Raw genomic sequence first — 19,792 nt, 5'->3', positions numbered from 1 at the left:
GGGGTTAATTTAGGTGTTTCATATATTGTGTTAGCTAGCTATAATTAATAGAGAGAAGTGTCCTCTCTTATGTCCGTGCTTGGTCGACGCTACGCACTATACATACGTATAGAGAGGACTAGACACGCTAGCTAGCTAGTAAGCAAACGAAGAAAACAGAAGATCGTCATGAACATATATGCATACAGAGAGAAGTGATATCGACCACCTCTTCTTCTCCGAGAGATTGGTCGAACAACAAGTTCTCGTATATCTATCCGACACTACCGGCTACATATATACAATAATTATCTCTTACAAATATAATCATACGGACTCATGGTCCACATAGTATTCTCCGTCTTCAGCGATCACGTGGTCAAGAAAGAATGCCGCCAATTCCTCTTGAATTGCTCGCATGCGAGCTGGTGCTAGGAGTTCATCCCGCTTCCGAAACATCTAATTTGAAGAAGGGGGTCAATACATATATATATATATGAATGAATGAAACTCAACACAAATGATGGTAATAAAATAAAATTGTGAATGTTGTTATTTACGTACTTCATATTGTTCGTCAGAGTACCCGCCCCGCTCACAGGTCGTGTGGCGGATGGACTCGCAGACGTAGTATCCACAGAAATCATTCCCTTGTTCCTGCCACAACCACTTTACAAGAAATAGAGGTCAATCAAACTGATAAGCAAGAATGCTAAATGGTATTGATGAAATTAGCGCTTGAATCGCTAGGAGATGCGCGGAACATGCTACTATAGTACTTACTTTCGGGTGTCTAAATTCCAGCTCCTTCGGCAGTCCCGGAACTTTTCTGGTGAATTTTCTCCAAACCCTGCCGGACAAAGAAAACAATTACTTGATATCAGGAAATGAACAAAGTTGCTGATATGGTGGATAATGATCGATTTAACTTACTTCTTGAGGATTTCAGTCATGTCCGCATACTCCTGGGGATCTTTTCGTTTAGAGTCCAAGACGGTTACTACTCCCTGCTCAAGCCTAATCTCTAGGAGAATATAGTGGAAACTGCACATGCATGCATAACTCATCAATTACATTACTATAACCTGTACTAATATATAAGGGAGACCAAATATGCACAAGACAGTACACTCACTTGAAGTTGTAAGGAAAGAATATTATATCTTTGTTTTCATTTTTTTGAATGATCGTAGCAAGTTGGCCTCGGTATCTTCGGGACGATGTTCAACCTCAGTTGCATCTATGAGATATGTGTTAACGAACCCAATATCACCGATTTGTCTTTTCTTCAATTCGGCGATCTTCAATCTGTCTAATATAGTGAGGATAATTATAAATACATGCAATGAAAGAGATGAGCTATATAGAGAGACTTAATGACAGAAGTAGTAGTACTTACAGACAGTAGCAGGTGATCGTTATTTTATCGAGGGCCAATTGATTGAAAAACTGATAGAACTCCTCAAATGGAATAGGCAACAGTTCAATTCCAACGAGGTCATGCTCCGGTTTAACTCTCGCATACAAAGTACTCCTCCCCCAGACTCTCTGCAGATTTTCAAGTACCAATCATGTAATCTTCGCATCATCGTTGTTAAAGATTTTTCATCTTTGACGAGAGGCTTCCCGTACTCGTATTTATGTATCTGCACCTCCATGAGATCATAATGTACATCGTCGGGCAGGTAATCGTCAACATTGCCATAACCGGGCACCATCCTCGGATCGACGATGTCGATAGGCACCTTGAGCGGGGGGCACGATTGCTTCGCTTGTTCGCCGAGCTGGGCAATTTGTTTCCCAGCTGCTTGTCGTTCTTTCAGCCTTTGATCACTGACTGTACTTCCCACCGCTCCGCTTCGGCCCATGTCTTTGCAATAATGCGCTCATAGTTGCCTTTCGGCGGAGACTTGGGTGGTTTTGCCAGGGCAGCCGGAGTGCGCTTCACTTTCACCGGATCTACCTTCTCCTCCGGAGGTGGATGTCTCTTTGCTTTCAACCCTTGAAACCAGTCATCCACTTCGGTTCGCGTGATCTTCGCGTTCTCCTCCGGGGTCCTCTCGTACGGTAACTTCTATGGACTCTTCAGAGAAGGACCGAATCTGTATGTCCTCCCGCCTCTGGTTGTACTGCTAGACGCCGGCCGAGCAAATGAAGCGGTTGTCTTCTTTACTTGCTTACGAGGCGGAGGAGAAGGACTACGACGCGCCGGAGCAGCTGCCGGAGCGGCGGCGGGTCTCTTCCGCCCTTGCTGATAAGGCGGAGAAGGAGGAGGCCGGCTGCTCGGGCGCGCCGGCGCAGGCGGAATGCCGCCACGCGCCGGAGAAGGAGCCGGCCGAGGGCCCTGATCGTCACTCGCCGGAGGAGGAGGCGATGGAGGAGGCGGAGTGCCCTGACTCGCCGGAGGAGGAGGAGGAGGCGGAGGCGTCCAGTTCGGAAGGTTGATGAGCTCCTTCCGCCATAGGCATGAAGTCTTTAGAGCAGACCCCAGCCGAGTTTCCCCTTCACCGGTAGGGTGGTCAAGCTGGAGGTCCTCAAATCCCTCTGTTATTTCATCCACCATCACCCTAGCATATCCTTCTGGAATCGGCTGGCAGTGAAAAGTTGCGTCGGGTTCAGTAGGATAAACAGAGCCAACAGCTGCCTTGACCTTCAAATTCATCCATTGCGTCATAAGGTGGCAATTTTGAGACTCCGTGATAGCATCCACGGGATAGCTGGCAGGAGCCGTCAAGGCATGCTCTGGCTGAAGCAGCTCTAATAGTTGTCATCGTAGTCTTCTTCTTTGCCGTCTTCCATCATAACCCCTATTTCTCCGTGCCTCGTCCAAACATTATAGTGTGGTATGAAACCCTTGTAAAGCAGGTGGGAGTGAAGGATTTTCCGGTTAGAGTAAGACCTCGTATTCCCACATTCAGTGCATGGACAGCACATAAAACCATTCTGCTTGTTTGCCTCAGCCGCATCGAGAAACTCATGCACGCCCTTAATGTACTCGCGGGTGTGTCTGTCACCGTACATCCATTGCCGGTTCATCTGCGTGCATTATATATAATTAAGTGTCCAAATTAATAGAAGTTCATCATCATATTAAAACCAAAGTGCATACATAGTTCTCATCTAACAACATATAGCTCTCCAGAGCATCTAATTAATTAAACCATACATTGAAACTATGTAAAACATTTCAATGCGAAAACAAATGCGATCATAATCGCAACCAAGGTAACAATTGATCCAACGGCATAATGATACCAAGCCTCGGTATGAATGGCATATTTTCTAATCTTTCTAATCTTCAAGCGCATTGCATCCATCTTGATCTTGTGATCATCGACGACATCCGCAACATGCAACTCCAATATCATCTTCTCCTCCTCAATTTTTTTTATTTTTTCCTTCAAAAAATTGTTTTCTTCTTCAACTAAATTTAACCTCTCGACAATAGGGTCGGTTGGCATTTCCGATTCACATACATCCTAGATAAATAAAATCTATGTCACGTTGGTCGGCATAATTTTCATAAACAATAAATGAACCAATAGTTATAAAGATAATATACATACCACATCCGAATCATAGACAGGACGAGGGCCGACGGGGGCGAATACCAAAACCATCGCACTATATAAGATGCAATAATAAATGTAAAAAAATGATACAAGTATCTATCTAAACATACAAGTAAGAATATTTTTCCTTTCAGAAAGAAGATAACAACAAGAGGCTCACCATGGTGGTGTCGGTGATGAGATCGGCGCGGGTGATTGACGGCGGTGAAGACGGGGACGGGGCGTGACGGACCGCTAAATCTAGACAAATCTCGAGGAAAATGGAGCTTGAAGGTCGAGCTTCAAGAGGAGAAAGCTTAATTGGCTCGGGCATTCCATCGAACACCTCATGTGCATAAGAGGTGAGCTAGAGCACCACAAAGCCCTCTCCCCCTCGGCCAGAGAAAAACATAGCACTGGGATGCTCTGCTCGCGAGCGAGGGGTATATATAGGCACCTCATTGGTCCCGATTGGTGACATGAACCGGGACTAAAGGGGGGCCTTTGGTCCCGGTTCAAGCCACGAACTGGGACCAATGGTGGTGGGCCAGGAGCGAGGCCCATTGGTCCCGGTTCATCCCACCAACCAGGACCAAAAGGTCCAGATGAACCGGGACCAATGGCCCACGTGGCCCGGCCGGCCCCCTGGGCTCACGAATCGGGACCAATGCCCACATTGGTCCCGGTTCTGGACTGAACCGGGACTAATGGGCTGACCCGGCCTGGACCAAAACCCTGTTTTCTACTAGTGCAGCACAAAATGCTCCATCTTCCAGCTGTCATTTACGTAGACAACCGTCCGCGCGTACTCCTGAACGACAAAACCTCCCTGCTCTACCATGATGTCGGAGACAACGCCACAACAACGGGAACAAAGCAAAAGGAGAGACACACCTGATGAAGTCGCCGCCGCCGCCTCGCCAACACCATCCATGGACCCTAACGTTGCTGATCTGAAGTATCGGCAGACACACGATGCCATCAACTCCGAGACACCGTCATGAAAGGCACCACTAATGTGGGAGTGAAACTGAGACAAATATTCGTCCGCGCGGCGCTTCCACCACCCCAACGACGCACCATGACCTACAACCCCCCTCCCCTCCTTTCCTTCCGCCGGAGCAGCAACAAGGGGGGAGGGGGCCAGTGCCCTGGCCGGTGGAGATCGGTGGAAAGAGATCGCGTCCATAGTCGCCTGGCTGATGACGGCGGCTAGGGTAGGAAAAACGATTGAACGGCGTCAGGCCGCTTTTGCGCCCCAACGTCATTTTATTTACACCTGATGTTCTTCCGTGTCTGGCTAGTAGTATTAATTAATGCACTTGTTGATAAAAAAAAGTGGTTTACCGGCTAATAAATAAAGAAAATGGTCGAGTGCCCCGGCAGGAGCAGCATGTGACGGCGCCTCCGTGGCATGTGGCGCTGCCCCCGACCGATCGGGCCGGGCGGCCGCGTGCGCCGTTTCCTGGGTTTGTAACTTGCACCGTCGTCATGCACGCACGCTGGCATGCAGGTGCCTCCATGGATCGATCGGCGGCATGGTGCGCCCGGGCCTTTTCCGTTAGGCCAAAATGTCAGGGAAGTTGGGTGACGCGGTGCTCAACTGCTGTCTGCTGACCCCATCGGCCGCCGCATGCAGAGCAGGCGCGCGCGACGGCGTGCGTTGGTGGTTTTGTCAAAGAGCCATGTTTTCATTATTTTTCTCAGGGGTCAAGACTCAAGAATGATGCATTGCATCGAACATCAAGATGCATTTTTTTTGCACAAAATACCTATTATGATTGATCTATGAAGAAGTAAGCACATGTGTAGAAACTAATGATATCTCAAGAAAGAAGAGAGATAAGGCGAGAAGGAGTGGGGCGTGGGGCGTGGGGCGTGGTGGTGATTGATGGTCGGATTGAGCGGAGGCATGAGATGGACGATGCCAGCAGCGACCACCATGCTAGATTGTTCTAGAGGCTTCCCTTTTTAATTGCTCAACAATAAGATTGTGGAGGATAAGGATGAACGAGGGAAATGTGGAGAGAGGTGCAGATATCTTTTTGTGAAATTATTATAGTTTGCTTTCTATCTGTCAGATATAAATCGGACGGTTTATATTACAAGATGACAGACACATCATTATCACCAACTCAATTTTTTATAAGAGTAGAGAAAAGATACTCCTTCCGTAAAGCCTTATGAATTCTGTTAGTTCAATTTGAGGACAGTTACTCCCACTTCTATTCCGCCTCTCACAGCACTTAAAGTTTCTGTAAAACCAGTGGCTTTGCGTGAAGTGGTAAGAATAGCATTCCCGAAAAGATAATATACAGATGATCAAATGTATAGCTTTATTATTCAGTGTTATGCTACCCAACGAAGCATAAGGTCACTCCCAATTTAAAGAATGCATGTGTAAAACAAAGAATTGAAATACATAGAATTTCTGCATACCTAGGTGTTTGATTCACAAAGACCTTATTGATGGACGTGGGTGTCTCTTGGGCATTCTTTTTGCTAGACGACGTGTTTTGCAGCTGATCACATAAGTATACAAAAATTTCATTGCCCATCCGCGACTGCCCAAAGCAAAAGTTGATAACATGGTATCCATATCACGGATTCCCTATCAGAGCACTAGAATATGCTACGTACAAAAGCAACACCATTAAAATGTTATGTTACTCTCATCGATATATTCGATTATCTCACAGCAAAGCACATCACTCACGCCTTTTCAAAGAGGAAAATAAAGGAACAACATGGCGAGAGCTTTAATGTTCTCATTTAAACACAAACCGAACGAGATTTGATTGACGCAATGCAGCACTCAACCACCGGCCACTCACACAATCTAGGAGGCTTTCCCCGTCGATTCTTTATGCCCGAGCCTTCCAGATCATCTGCTGGAGAAGGACCAAACACAAAGAATTGTCGCCAGAGTCGCGAAGTTGACCCGATATCTTTCGCGCACAGAAAGGCCTCCATTGCTGAAACTTTTGCAGAAACATTGAACAAGAGGCAATATGATAAAATGAGAAGGCGTAATCCCATAATAGTGGAGTGGAATATCTGCAGGAGCTGACCAGGATTGATTTGCAATATGGCATGCAAAAACAAAATTGTCACCAGTGCCATAGTGGTCAGTGCACTAGTTTCTGCAGCTCTAGATAGCGGTTATGATGTCGCTTTTGATGCTACTCTCCTGCTAGTATTATCTTCATACAGGTACAACAGAGATGTTGCATTGGCAGCTAGCTGAAGCTAATGTATTTCTTTCTGCAAAGCACTACCACCACCTACACTGGATTATACTAAAACTAACCATAGTATAACCTGGACGATACTTTAGATGGACCGGCAGTTACTGCGCATGGAACATCTAGGGAGGGGTGACCGTCCGATCTTGTTTTGCTTTTAACACAGTTTCCACATAGTAGTACAGTCTCCACAAAGTTGTGTCATCCTAAGGAAATGGAAGCAAGTGAGGATATGGTGAATATAGTACGTAATAAAGTAAATCAAGTGGAGATATACGAGACTTGAAGCTTCTGCAAACAAGTAAATTTAATAGCAAAGTTAACGCAAAACATGCTGTCATTTGAAGCCTGCATCTAACATAACACGTATGTACCTCTCATAATTTCATAAAGACTAAAATAAAATTCCAAACATATCTACATGGCAGAATCATGGTTGGCGTAATAGTAAGTAGCATGACCAATGTCATTTACTTAAAAGTAAAATTAAGTAGTAGGAACAGATAGGTTGAGTACCAGTCTTCCTAAGTTGAATGATACTTTATCAGAAACCGAGATTGCAGGTCTCCTCATTTTAACTACCTCCACCATGTGATCAAGTGCCGTCTCTGGGAGTTTGCGGACGCGCCTACCAAGTTCAATCTTCTCAGGAGTGGTCATAGATCTGACAGTATGCAGCAATTCAATAAATTTCTGCATATAGTAGATGTATATACAATCTTGACAGTCAGCATAAGTAAGCATATCACTCAAATTGAGACAAGCGACATATGATACCTGCACTTGGATGCCACTGTGTCCAGTAAATCATAAACACCTTGCTCCATTTCAGCAAGCTGAAAAAAATGTCTCACTTAAATCCTTAGAATAACTCATGAAAAATATGTGTAAGATATTATTTGACAAAGGATATTTCATAACCACATGCCATGTTGAATACCTTCCGCAGCAACCCATCAGAGAACATCTTTGCAGCCTCTTGACGTGTTTTGCCACTTTCTTCTATCAGCCGGATATCTCTTGTGAGCTGCCAGAAGCAAAAGCCTCATCTGTTAGGCTGCTACTGCTTTGGCAATTTCTGAAAATGTTCTTATAATGGAACCACTGGTTTGGTGCATAGCCTAACTCATTCTCACATCATTTGACATGAAAGACCAACAAACAAAACCAGTCACCTATTTTTTCGGCAGGATTATGGTTGGCTATTGCAAGTGGGTACAATAAGTATTTAAGTTTCCCCTCACAAAAATGGCAACAAAATTGCATCCACTATTTGCATTAATGGCCATCCGATTCTTAAAAAGGTAGCTGGGATGAGGGTATTCTCTTTAATCTTCCATTTTTCAAAGATTAAATGTTGGATTGGCTGAACGAAACGCCTAAGCATAACAGTTAGGTATAGAACAAAGATTCTTCACCTGTGCAAAGATATCTGAATCAATATGACCATGCGATTCTTCATAAGCATCGATTGTAGAAACTGTCACAGTTTTCTGTTTTTTAACACTTGGTGGGGCGATACTGTCCTCATACGATCCGCTTCCATGGTTTGACGGCAACTTCTCAGACCTAAATTCAGATAGTGCGAAAATGTAACCAAATATCTGCAGCCAATTTTAGATATTAGACAAATCACAGCAGTTCTGCCTGAGCAATATCAAAGAATCTTAAGTTAATAACTATAGTACTGTAACTTCAGAAGCTTATGTAGACAGATAGATCGAGAACCCTTAAAACATTGGAGTAAAAAGAAATAACAAACTACTAGGTTCGACATGGCTGAAATATGACTATCGATACTAGGTCTATTTTATCATGGGCTGCCCAACCACCCAACTAACACAAGAGGATTATCGTGGGCCAGCCCAACCGCCTAACTAACAGAAAAAGATTAGTCCTTCCCGGCCAGCCCAACCGCCTAACCAACAGAAAAAGATTAGTCCTTCCCGGCGAGTCAAACCAGGTGACCCCTTATCCTCGCACGAGCAACGACAGCCACATATTCCTTTCCTCTATTTCTTCTCCATCGTCGACTCTTCCCAGATCGTCCATGCACTGCCTCCCCGATCCGTAAGCCGCCTCCGGCGAATACACAGACAAGCCAAGCCTCCCCAATCGTGTCCCTCCTATTCTCCTCCCTCTTCCTTCTTTGCAACAACGGCGGCGAACGACGACTGTAAAACGCGACTATGTTTCCCGATGGCGGAAACGGCCACGAGAAAGTGCCCGTTGCAGTTGTGACAATGCTCCTGTTGCAAAAGGGTCATATTACAGCCTCATAAATAAAGTTTCACAAAAAACGCCATGTTTGCAATTCCAACAAGGGCCCTATTGCAATTGTAACTAGGCTCTTGTTGCAAAAGGGTCAAGTTACAACCTCGCAAAAAAAAGTCATGTTTGCAATTGCAACAAGAAACTTGCTGCAATTGCGACAAGGGTCAAGTTGCAGTGGGGAAACAAAGAAGAGGGATCATACGCATCATAGATCGGACGACTCATGACCCAGCCGATCTTTTAAGAAGATCAATGGGCGGACGCGTAGCACACCCTTATAAATATGCGCTAACCTTGCTACTTGCACTCGTTGACTTTTTTTAATCTATCGAGCACATAGTACTAGTATATAGCAATATAGCTCTATCAGTAAAAATTTAGCCATATGTGTAAAGTTGCTAGTTTGCTAAATGACATGGAATATCCATGAACTATTGCATCTGTTTTTTCAATATAAATTATATATTTTGCATGCTTGTGCTTTTTCTAGGATTTCAAGCAGAAAATTGGAGCCCAAGCCCAGCCCAACAATTGCGTTTTTAGGCTAGGCCTACTGAATCGAGCTGCCTATGCCTATGTTTAAGCCTACAATAGCAAGGAAAGAGATTCTCGTTAACTAACAACGCATTTGGCAATATTTGGGAAGGGGAATGGGAGTTTAGAATAGGGTGTTGTATTGAGAATAGAAATGGATGCATCCATTTATTTACAATCCTTTGTTTGGTACATAATAGAAATTTTGTGTGGGAATTTGAAGAGAAACTATATTGCCTAGTTTGGTTTGTGGTAATTGACAAGGGACTAGATAAGGGAAGGTAATGTATGTTATGATGAAGTGTCAAGATGGATCACTAAATCAATTCCCTTTCAACTTCGAACCCTTACCCAACTCCCATGCCTAATCTCTTCTCAATTCCCAACCCGTAACCAAACAATATATTTCAAGTCATGTACCCCTTCCATTCCCTCCCTAGCTCTAACTAGTAAGGTACACGTGCATTGCACGCATGAGATTTGGTAACCAAATTATGAATAAATACCACACTATAGCATGTAAGCTTTGAGTCATATATGCATGATGTAGATGTTCGTTTAATTCTTATAGTTCATCTCATTCAAAATTAATTAGTTTTATAAAAAAAATCTATTTTAAGATTCATGGAATTGTGCATTGTAAAGCATAAAGTAAAAACAAATAGTGACAATTCATTTAGAATAAAAAAAGTTTGGGCAATTAAGATATGGAAGATTCTAGAACAAAGGAGAAGTGCTTGTGTTTTGAGGTTTGTGCATTATGCTTAAGTTCAACCATGGAGTCTTCTAGATTGTACATGTGGCAGAATCTGGTGGAATGTAGATGATATCCAACGGCCAGTAGTGCTCGGATTTGCCATCTCTGTACCGTCGGATTGGCTTCACCAACGACCAACTTTCAAAGTTATTCACACTATATAGGGGTATAGATTACCACCCAAACACATTGTAATTGTTTGTTAGAGCCTATGATAATAACTCTATGATATTGGTCTTATTTTCACCCTAAATGAACCAAATGAATAAGACCCTCACAACCTTAGGCATACCAATAGAATCAACACATTTAACACTAGCCCATTGTGCATGTTCCCAGAGGTAGATTTTGTAAGAAAAAAATGAGATAAACTCCGTACTTTCCTAACTCCATCGCTTCCTATGCCCATTATAGTAGCATCAAGTCGACCAATTCATCGGGTGTTTGGATGGACTAGTTGTTAATGGAACTTAATGTAGTATGCGGGTTAACAGGTCACCAACATCATCATTGAGGATTGTAAAAACCTCATTTTGAGGAATGGCACGGAACATAGTGGATAGAAGCCTAAAATGTGAAGTATTTGTACCTCATCAACTTCATCATTGAGGATTGTAAAAACCTTATGGAGAGCATGCTTTAATCTCTCCATGGCACATTTTGATAGGCCCCTAATTTCTTCCATGAATAATGGAAGAGAATCTTCACCCGCTTTGCGGTTATATTGGGCCATAACAACTTCAGTTTGTTTTGCAACTCCAGTAGAGAATGTGCCTTCTTTTCCGAGTAACAACTCAGAGATAATGTTTTTATAGTGCTTGATATGATCAATTCCAGACACATTTCTCTCAGAAGAGTCTCTTGACATCTGAAAGATTTGGTACTGCAAGTAGTAGAATACAAACAATGATATGGATTAGCTATTGTGGCAATTCAACAAGTGGGCTAGAAGATGGTACATATCTAGTGGAATACTCTTCATGTAGATATAGAAAAGGAATCAAGGGGAGACACATCTCATCCTTAGATAGCTAATCCCATTGGTATGGGGATCCACTTTGTTAATTCAACAACACCAAAGGGCCTATACAATAGATCTACCAACAAACAGTGCTCTAACAATTGGTAGGTCAAGTCAAGATCGGTAGAAGGTTTAAAGATAAGTTTGAAATAGAGCTTGCTAGCAAGCTCAAGCTCACCTTAGAGAAATCTCAAACTCGGCTCAAAATGAGACACAAACATGTGCACTCATAAAGAATAGAGTAAGCTCAGCAATTTCAAGTGGGCTTGAGCACGACTTTGACAAAGTGCACATTGACAAGACATAAGAAAAGTAGTGATTGTTGAGAAGACCAAGCAAGTTGTTGCAAGAGGTTGGCCAAACATCATGCAGAGAATCAACATCGATGGTGTGGTTCCTCATAAGTCACCATCTATACATTTTCCATAGTTGTGCATGGGAATCAAGAGTGCAGGGAGAGAAAGGCAGATGTTGGAGGAAGCGAGTGAGAGGCCTCCTAAAAGGTTGTGTGCCTCCCTGACGGGCCCATGGATGTGTCACATAAGAAATTGGCTCGATATGTGTCCATAATGTCAAAATGAAGAAAATACCAAAGTGGTTCAGATTGAGAATGTTGGTACTGTGAGGAAATCTGGAACAAAATCTCAATTTATAACTAAGAGTTAATCTTATGGCCTCTGCGAAACAAATGATTCTTAAAGCATTGGATTCTACAAAGAATGAGACTATCATAACATATAACAATTTTATAGAGAGAATGTCCACGCAAAATCTTTGATCCAAAGGGCTTCGTATGGATTAAAATACTTCGATCCAAGGAGGACTTATTGATAATACCATGAGTGAATCAATTACATCCTCTAGGTCACATCCCATCTTGATATTTACCCAAAGCTTAGATGTTTACCTAACACTTTCTTGAACTGTTTTTACTATCTAAATTATTACTTGTCTCATAGTATAAGGTGCATCATGATTTGTGTAGGCAAGAGTTTGATGAACAATTACTCTACTAAAATAGGAATCCCTCCGTACGGAAATACTTGTTGGAGAAATGGATGTATCTAGAAGTAAAATACATTTAGCTACATTCATCCTTCCAACAAATATTTCCGGGCAAAGGGAGTATAATTTATGTGACATAAACATTATATCATTAGAACCGTGTTAAAAAATAGTTATAAATATCACATAAGTTACACATCACTAAAATAATTGTTGACCAAATCCTTGTCTTTAGCGAATTATAGTACGCCTTGCATCATGGAACGATGAACCCACTATAACAGATCTACTTCAAATCTATCATACCTTTGTCAGATCTACATCTAAACACAAAATCATGACCTAAAACAAAACAGATCTATGAAAAAACATCTTTCAAATAGCCAAATAGATGAAGAAAAAAAATCCATTTCAAAATCAAAAGTCGGCCAAACTCGAAGATCCGTACCCGGGGAGGCAGATAGCACGCGCACGAGCGGATCCTTCGTTTCCTCCCCTCAGCGCAGATCCCTTCGCTTCCGCCTGCCCTAATTAGATTAGATTAGATCGATCCCTTTCTGGGCGCTTCCTAGGTTTTATAGCCCCCGACGGCGCATCGAACGCGGCCGTGGGTTCGTGGCCCTCGGCAGGTCCCGTGCGAGCAGCCCACGTTACAAAAGTTGGACTGGGCACAGTTAGAAAAAAAAATGTTGGATGGGCTAATTGTTTTCAGCGCTGTTTTTGTCATGTGTAACAAATGGGCTGAGCTGAACAGCTAACTGGGCCAATTTGTCGTGATTTTTTGACACAAAGGTCGAGTAATTTCCATGTACCCCTAAAAAAAAAGTAATCTCCGTGTCATCTTTTACAGAGTGCAACTACAGTACAGAGTACAGACAGTAATCTTCTTCGAGTAGATTCAAAGTCGCCCGGTGTTGTGTTTTCATTCCATTGCCGATGCACATGCATCATTTTTCTTTTTGCAAGAAAACTTCCGATATATTCATCCTTATAGGCATACTTTCAGTATGACCTACCTCGAACGTATGGCAAGCTCTATGAACATACTGTACATAAAATACATGCTGCGAAAGAAACCAGGTGAGAAGGCATTGCATTGCATTTTGCAGGCGCGGTAGATTATTTACATTGCACATGGAGAACGCGATCACAACAACTTCGTCGCGATAATAAGTGTGTTCGTCGTCCACAAGCGTACTACACCTACTATCTCTCTCGGATGTTTGTTTTTTCATCTACTTGCCTTGCAGCAAATGGATCACGGGAACCCCGATGAACCTCTCCCCTGTGCCGCCTTGCTGCTCTGCCCTGAGAACTTGATTGCCGCCGCCAGGTTGCCGGCTTGCGGCTGAAGCTCAGCTAGCTCTTTCACTCGTAGCAAAATGGCCGGTGGTATTGGAATGATCGAAGGGTTGCTTTTCCGCGGACAAACACCCTGCTCAGCACCATTGAAGAGTGAAGAAAGTGAGCAATCAGTAATCCAGGAGCAAACAGGACAGGATGGGAATAACTGAGCTGATTGGAAAAAAAGTTGAACATCCGTATAAGTTGAAAAGGGAGAAGTAATTACATCATTTTCCGGCGAAAGCTGTGTCTGGCTGGCTCTTAGCAGATTGCGCCACTTATCCTAAACAATGGCAGCGTGATCCATTAGAAAACCAAATCGTAAGGAGTGAGTGAGGAACTGCGAGAGTAAACCCACCTTGAGATCCACTGAGGTGCGGTAAGAATATGAGGCAAAGGATAGTCTTCTAATCTCAGACCATTTGCCAGGCCCGAACTGAGCCACGCCATCGACCAGCTTCAGAACCTCGGACAATGTCCATGCTCGATGATGCTTCCGCTTCAAACCCCGCTTTGTTTTCGTCTTGGCATCAGTTCTGCAAATATCCTCTGGCTCTATGGAATGAATCTCCTTGTTATCAGCTGTTTCTATATGCCCTCCTTTCTTCTCAGCTGTTTCTATATGCCCTCCTTTCTTCTCAGCATTTTTCTAGTACCAAGATGGACAAGAGAAAACATATCATTGCATGCCAAACACGGCCGCATTTGCAGCTCAGTAATAATGTTTGAAGTAATATGTGTTTCAACATATATTTCTAGCTAGTTATTATCAGCTTCTAAAGTGTACATTTTTCCTACGTGGTCCTACATGATCAGAGGCATATGGCATACCGATAGTGGAACTTCCACGGCACTGCTTGCATGATTCACATGTTCACCATCTTTTCCCAACATCGTCTCAACTGCCATCTGAACCTCAGGACATTCCACAGGTGGATCATCATCCTGTTATTCAAGGTATAACATAAAGAGCATACTTAGTGACATCTAGTGAGACATCCAAGAAATAATGTGTGACATCTAGTGAGACATACAAAAATAATGCTAACACACGCCACAATTACTAATAACGGCTCAGCACAACAATGTGGCAGGTTGCATTAACTTTGTCTAATTAGGCTATCGTATGTACTTTTCAGGCTTTCCCCATTTGGACCGGTTGGCTAATTGGTCTAAATTGTTCTAACAGTGCACTGGGCATGATATGGCAATGCAAGTCTTCCTTGACAGTTATACATTAACCTACATGTCAGACACAGACTGTAGAGATATCCACAAGGAAAGATTTGTATTGAAGTGAGGCCAACATGTTAAGCTCTTTAAGAGACAGCATGGTCAAACGTTGTAATGAAGGTTCAGAGATTTATCATATTTTTCTAAGAAAATGGCAGAAGGAATTGACAAGGCAGCGAAATAGGGTAATGAGTTCAATGAACAAAAATAATAACTCAATTAGGTACTGAATAGAGTTGCTTGAAATATACACCCTCTGTTCCAAAATGTAAGACGTTTTGGCAGTTTAAATGCAACTTCCAAAATGTCGTATATTTAGGAACAGAGGTAGTACCACAAGTTTCTTAGGTGAGAATCTGGCATGTGAGCCAGCTGAGTGTATAGTGATTCTATCCTACTTGGGCCATACTGATAATAATATGCCAAAATGTATTAGCTATGTGTTTTGTTTAAGTCTCAACTGTTCTGAGAACAAAGCTACAAAGGGCACAATACCCTATAAACAAAATCCATCTTCAAGAAAATAAAGAGAATGACATGTACCATCATTACCAGAATGTAGTAACTTAATGTATGTGTCTCTTCGCAGTAATAAAAAAGGCAGACGATTGCAAAGCTGTAAAAGTAAGTAGATTGTTACCAAAAATGAAATGAAGTTTCTCCGAGGACGCCCTCTTCTCATCCTTGACGCATAAGGAACATGTACACTAAATCCTCCAAAAGTATCCTTCCGGGTAGGATAAGTTATACTCAATGAATCAACTTCTTGTAAAGGAGTAACCCGTTGTCTGAGTAACACCTCACCATGTGCAACCCTTTTTCCTGGTGAAGAAAGCTTCCCAGTGGAGTCAAGTGTCTCGGTATCTGAGAGCTCCTCAATGTACCTTTTTGTTGGTTTTCTAAGTCTCTTAGCGGCGCCTTGTTCATCCTGCAAAGTTCCTTCTGATTCATCGTTGTCTGTTGATACTCCTTTTAGCCTATTGGAGGATCGCTGTTGGTCCTCACTCCGATAGTAAGAGCAAGATGGTGTATCTCTCTCATTTCCAGGACCCAATACTTGATACCTAACCAAAGAAGTAGCCTCAACCTCAGCCTTAGGTATTCCTCCAATTGTAGGTAGCTCGTATTTGGCATCCTTGCAAACTATTTTATAATCTTTAACTACACAGCCTGAACTTTGAACATCGCAGGAATTGGTCAATCCCATTGTAATCCGTCTTTTGAGCCATAACTTGTCCTTGACAGTAGTTTCGCGCCCAAATGTGGCTCTAAATGCTTCCTGAAGTTCTCTAATTGTAAGATTATCCAAACAGACTTCTCCTCTTAAAATGGAGAAGTCGGGAACTGAACTAGTAACTCCAGAGACAGATGGTCCTGTAGATGAGTTATTTACAGATCTTGAACAAGCATCGGTCTTTTCTTTTTCAGCACTGCAAGAGTCATTTAATACTGTTGATTTTGGAGTCTCGGTGGAAGCATTGTCCTGGTGAACAATGTTGTTATCGCCTTGTTCCGTATCTGGTTTGTGATCATGAACAACTGTACACTTCGAGGGAATATCAAGCGAGTCATCCGACGGTTTTAACCTGTCTACCTGCGCAATTTATATGCATCAATTAAATTCACTGATAAGTAGAACATAGACAATGTGTACAAGAAGGATTTGTAGATGGTTTAAATATTTAAAGCAAATGATCCAATAACAATAAATTGTCAAACCCTGAGCTCAAGCATTAATCGATACCATGCAGATAATAGGCCCGCAATTTGTTAACAAGTTTAGTCCACCGCTCACAATTTGTTAGTCTAGAGAGATTTGGTTAAAACTAACAGCAGCATACTCACTTATTAGCCACATGAAAAGACTTTATCTGCACCACAACAAAGAAACCATGGTAAAGTAGAAATAGCATTTATTGTTAGTTTAGGCATGGAAACTTGATTATATTTCAAGTCTACTATGCACTATATCAATTCCGATACATGCTTCCATTTCTCCATGTTAATTATTAATCATGTTCTAAAATATCTTCCACACATATTTGAGAATTCCAAATATGAAGGAAAGCTTAAGCATGAATGACAATGGCGCTGCTTGAGTAGGAAAGACAGAGCTGACTAGATGACAATACTTGGTGCTAATTCCAGAGGTTGTTCAAACTAGATCTAATACGTACTCATATATGCATATAATGTAATATTATTGAAGTCATGGACAAGGCCTGTTTGCAACGCAGGAATCATATAGGAAACAAAATCATGCTTCTAAACATGGCAAACTCTGATTTGCAAATTTTATAGAAATTGGGCAGCCCATATGAAAACCATGTCAGATTTAGTTTCAAACATGACCCGAAAGAATCATGTGTACACACCAAACCTATTTTCTAGTAGAATAAACCTATAGTAAAATAGCAAATCTGACAAGCTTAAAATCATGGCAAATAATGATACCCCTACAAAAGCAACATACATACCTCTAGGTCAGCATCAAACTGTTGTGTATGTATTTCACCATTAGTCTCTAATTCGGAATACCCCTCTGCACAAGTTTAATAAGCAGTAAGCATCTTAAGTAGTCAAAGGGGTTGAATTAATGAACTTTGTATGGACTATCAATATGATGCATGAAACATGAACTTTGTATGGCTAAACTGCATCCCAACATCACAGCTTAAATACTGTACTGTCCAATGAAGTAAGATCATCAAAAGGAAATGATATAGCACTGTAATAATTCGAACTGAATAAAGATACTGACATCACCTTCAAAGTCAGGCTCCTTCAGAAGCATGCAGTCATTAGTAAAAAAATCCTCCACATTTCCTACATCATCAATAGAAGGCAGATCAACCTTGTCATCAAGAAACTGTTCAATCTGCAGGACTTCGTCCTCCGTAGGAGGAACAAGCGTTCCATCACCTTCAACCTTTTTTAAAAGAAAAAAAAACGTTTATCAAAGGGCTATAAGCAAATGGAAACATCACAGTGAGTTATGTACCTTCAAATATAGCCAAAGAGATACAGTACAACTAAGAAAGTTAGAATATACCCGAACTAGCTGGTAAACCACGGGATCCAAACTGCCATTCTCTTCAAAGTCATTCCCTCCATTCTTAGTCTCCTCAGCATCTTGTAGAGTTTCCACTTCCATAGATCAGTACAAACTTCATCCAATGTTCGTACTAATCAAATCCTGCCAGAATGGAATTCTAAAATCAGATGGAATCAATTCAAACTACAGTATAAAGCCATCCAAGAAAAAATGAAGGTGAGTACGTAATAGTAACACAGCAGAAGCAATTGTTAATGCTGATCGAACAAAGTCACCAAGAGGAAAACATGTCGTAGTGAATAAAACTGTGGCAAACAAAAGGATTCAGATGATAATTGTTCATCAATCATCATTTTCATATACATAAAAAACATGGCATAATTGGAATGCAATCTAGAGCAGAAGTTCCTTGATTATATTCCTCTTTTGACCTGACAAGATTTCATGAACACATTTCAGGCTGCAATCTAGAACAGTATGTAAAGCATCATCAATGAAGCCACTGATATTTTCTCCAGGTAGTTCTCCCCATTACTGATTAAAGGGGTAGTAACTGACTTCAGCTATGCCTCCAAGATTAACAGAAGTATCTAGTTCTTCGTATGGTTAGCCGAGACCCCATTAGCCAGTTCCTGAACAATAGCACTTCCTACATACAGGAAATCGTCCCCAGAAAAACTAACAAAAGGGCTAACATCAACAGGAGACATTCAAGAATCTACTAAATTCATCAGTGGTGAAAGCACCCCGTGCCTGAAAATAGCTCTGCCTACTGTTCAATCCACACTTCGACCGTCAATTCCACTGTAAATCAGCTTAAGGATACGGTGACTGAGCATGGATTCCCCACTGTGTTTACTACATGGAGAGCATATAGCTCCAGTTAAGCAAACAGAGCAACAACAAAAAAACAACTAAAAACTACCTAAATATGCGCTGATATAAATTATCGGAACAATCAACAAAACCAGGATACAGCTAGCAGCGCAAAAATGGTCGATTAAAGCTACCAGAGCAGAAATTACAGCCGGTGATTAAGCGGAACCGAGCTCTGTATCACCTCACGCATCACGAGCGGCGGCCTCAAACTCAAAACTAGACACTAATCCGGCACCACAGCGGGCTCTTCCACAATTACCCCCCGGCCCTCCCCGCCAGCTCTGCTGACGTCACTTCGCACCGAATCAGAAATCAGGCGCGAAATACAGCGCGATCAGGCGAAATCCCGCGCGCCCGATCACGCGGAGCTGAAATTGACTCGCCTATCACGAAATCTACCGGAAAACAACCGCGAAATAAGCATAGGAACGCGGCGATCGGGCGGATCGGGCGGAGCGTACCTCACCACGATCAGCAGCGGCGGCAGCGGAGGGCGGATCCCCGCAGCATTGGCCCGATCCGCCGGGCCGAGCAGCCGGCGGGCGGATCAGATCGCGCGAGGGCGGGGCGGAGGCGGAGGCGGGGGATCGCTCGGTGGTCCGCTCCTCGTTTGCTTCGTCTCTTCTGTTCTCGGTATGGAGGGGAGCTCCGTTTTGGTGCGATAGGGAAGGGTGGATGCGAAAGGCAGAGAGAGAGGAGGTGGTTTCGAAAAGGGGGGAGGGGAACTCGAGGGGTGGGAGTGGGAGGGGCTGGGCGGCCGGGATCGGCTCCGGATGGGGATCCGACGGCTGGGAGGCAAGTGGCCGGTGGGGGAGTGGGGAGTGGCGCAGCACGGGAGAGCCTTCTGGAGCACGCAAAGATTGGGGTGAGCGAGCGAGCGCTCACGTCCGGGAAAAATTAGAGCCGAGTAAGCAA

The 19,792-nt window shown here is 42.9% G+C and overlaps 1 protein-coding gene across 1 annotated transcript; it reads right to left on the bottom strand.

Annotated features, from left to right (window-relative positions):
• Positions 1-6,183: 6,183 nt before the first annotated feature.
• On the bottom strand, positions 6,184-19,590 carry LOC123062989 (uncharacterized). The gene is made up of 15 exons (XM_044486692.1): positions 19,339-19,590; positions 17,996-18,139; positions 17,710-17,872; positions 17,421-17,485; positions 15,584-16,537; positions 14,542-14,655; positions 14,069-14,359; positions 13,645-13,993; positions 12,673-12,689; positions 10,930-11,208; positions 8,194-8,379; positions 7,716-7,802; positions 7,553-7,611; positions 7,292-7,439; positions 6,184-6,981 (listed from the first exon to the last, which is right to left on the bottom strand). Exons 2-15 carry the CDS (start codon positions 18,095-18,097, stop codon positions 6,898-6,900), a joined length of 2,898 nt encoding a protein of 965 aa, XP_044342627.1. The 5' UTR covers positions 18,098-18,139; positions 19,339-19,590; the 3' UTR covers positions 6,184-6,897.
• Positions 19,591-19,792: the final 202 nt, after the last annotated feature.

Source organism: Triticum aestivum, chromosome 3A, assembly GCF_018294505.1.
Source record: "Triticum aestivum cultivar Chinese Spring chromosome 3A, IWGSC CS RefSeq v2.1, whole genome shotgun sequence".
Lineage (NCBI taxonomy): Eukaryota > Viridiplantae > Streptophyta > Magnoliopsida > Poales > Poaceae > Triticum > Triticum aestivum.
The sequence above is the reverse complement of the archived record's forward strand: the minus strand, read 5'-3'. Positions and strand labels throughout refer to the sequence as shown.

What these genes read in the sequence shown, in the direction of transcription:
- LOC123062989 (XM_044486692.1), bottom strand. Translation starts at nt 18,097, where the DNA reads ATGGAAGTGGAAACTCTACAAGATGCTGAGGAGACTAAGAATGGAGGG. An exon ending in TGGTTTACCAGCTAGTTCGG is followed by an intron (nt 17,873 to 17,995) that starts GTATATTCTAAC and finishes CTTTTAAAAAAG; the next exon opens with GTTGAAGGTGATGGAACGCT. An exon ending in GAAGGAGCCTGACTTTGAAG is followed by an intron (nt 17,486 to 17,709) that starts GTGATGTCAGTA and finishes AAACTTGTGCAG; the next exon opens with AGGGGTATTCCGAATTAGAG.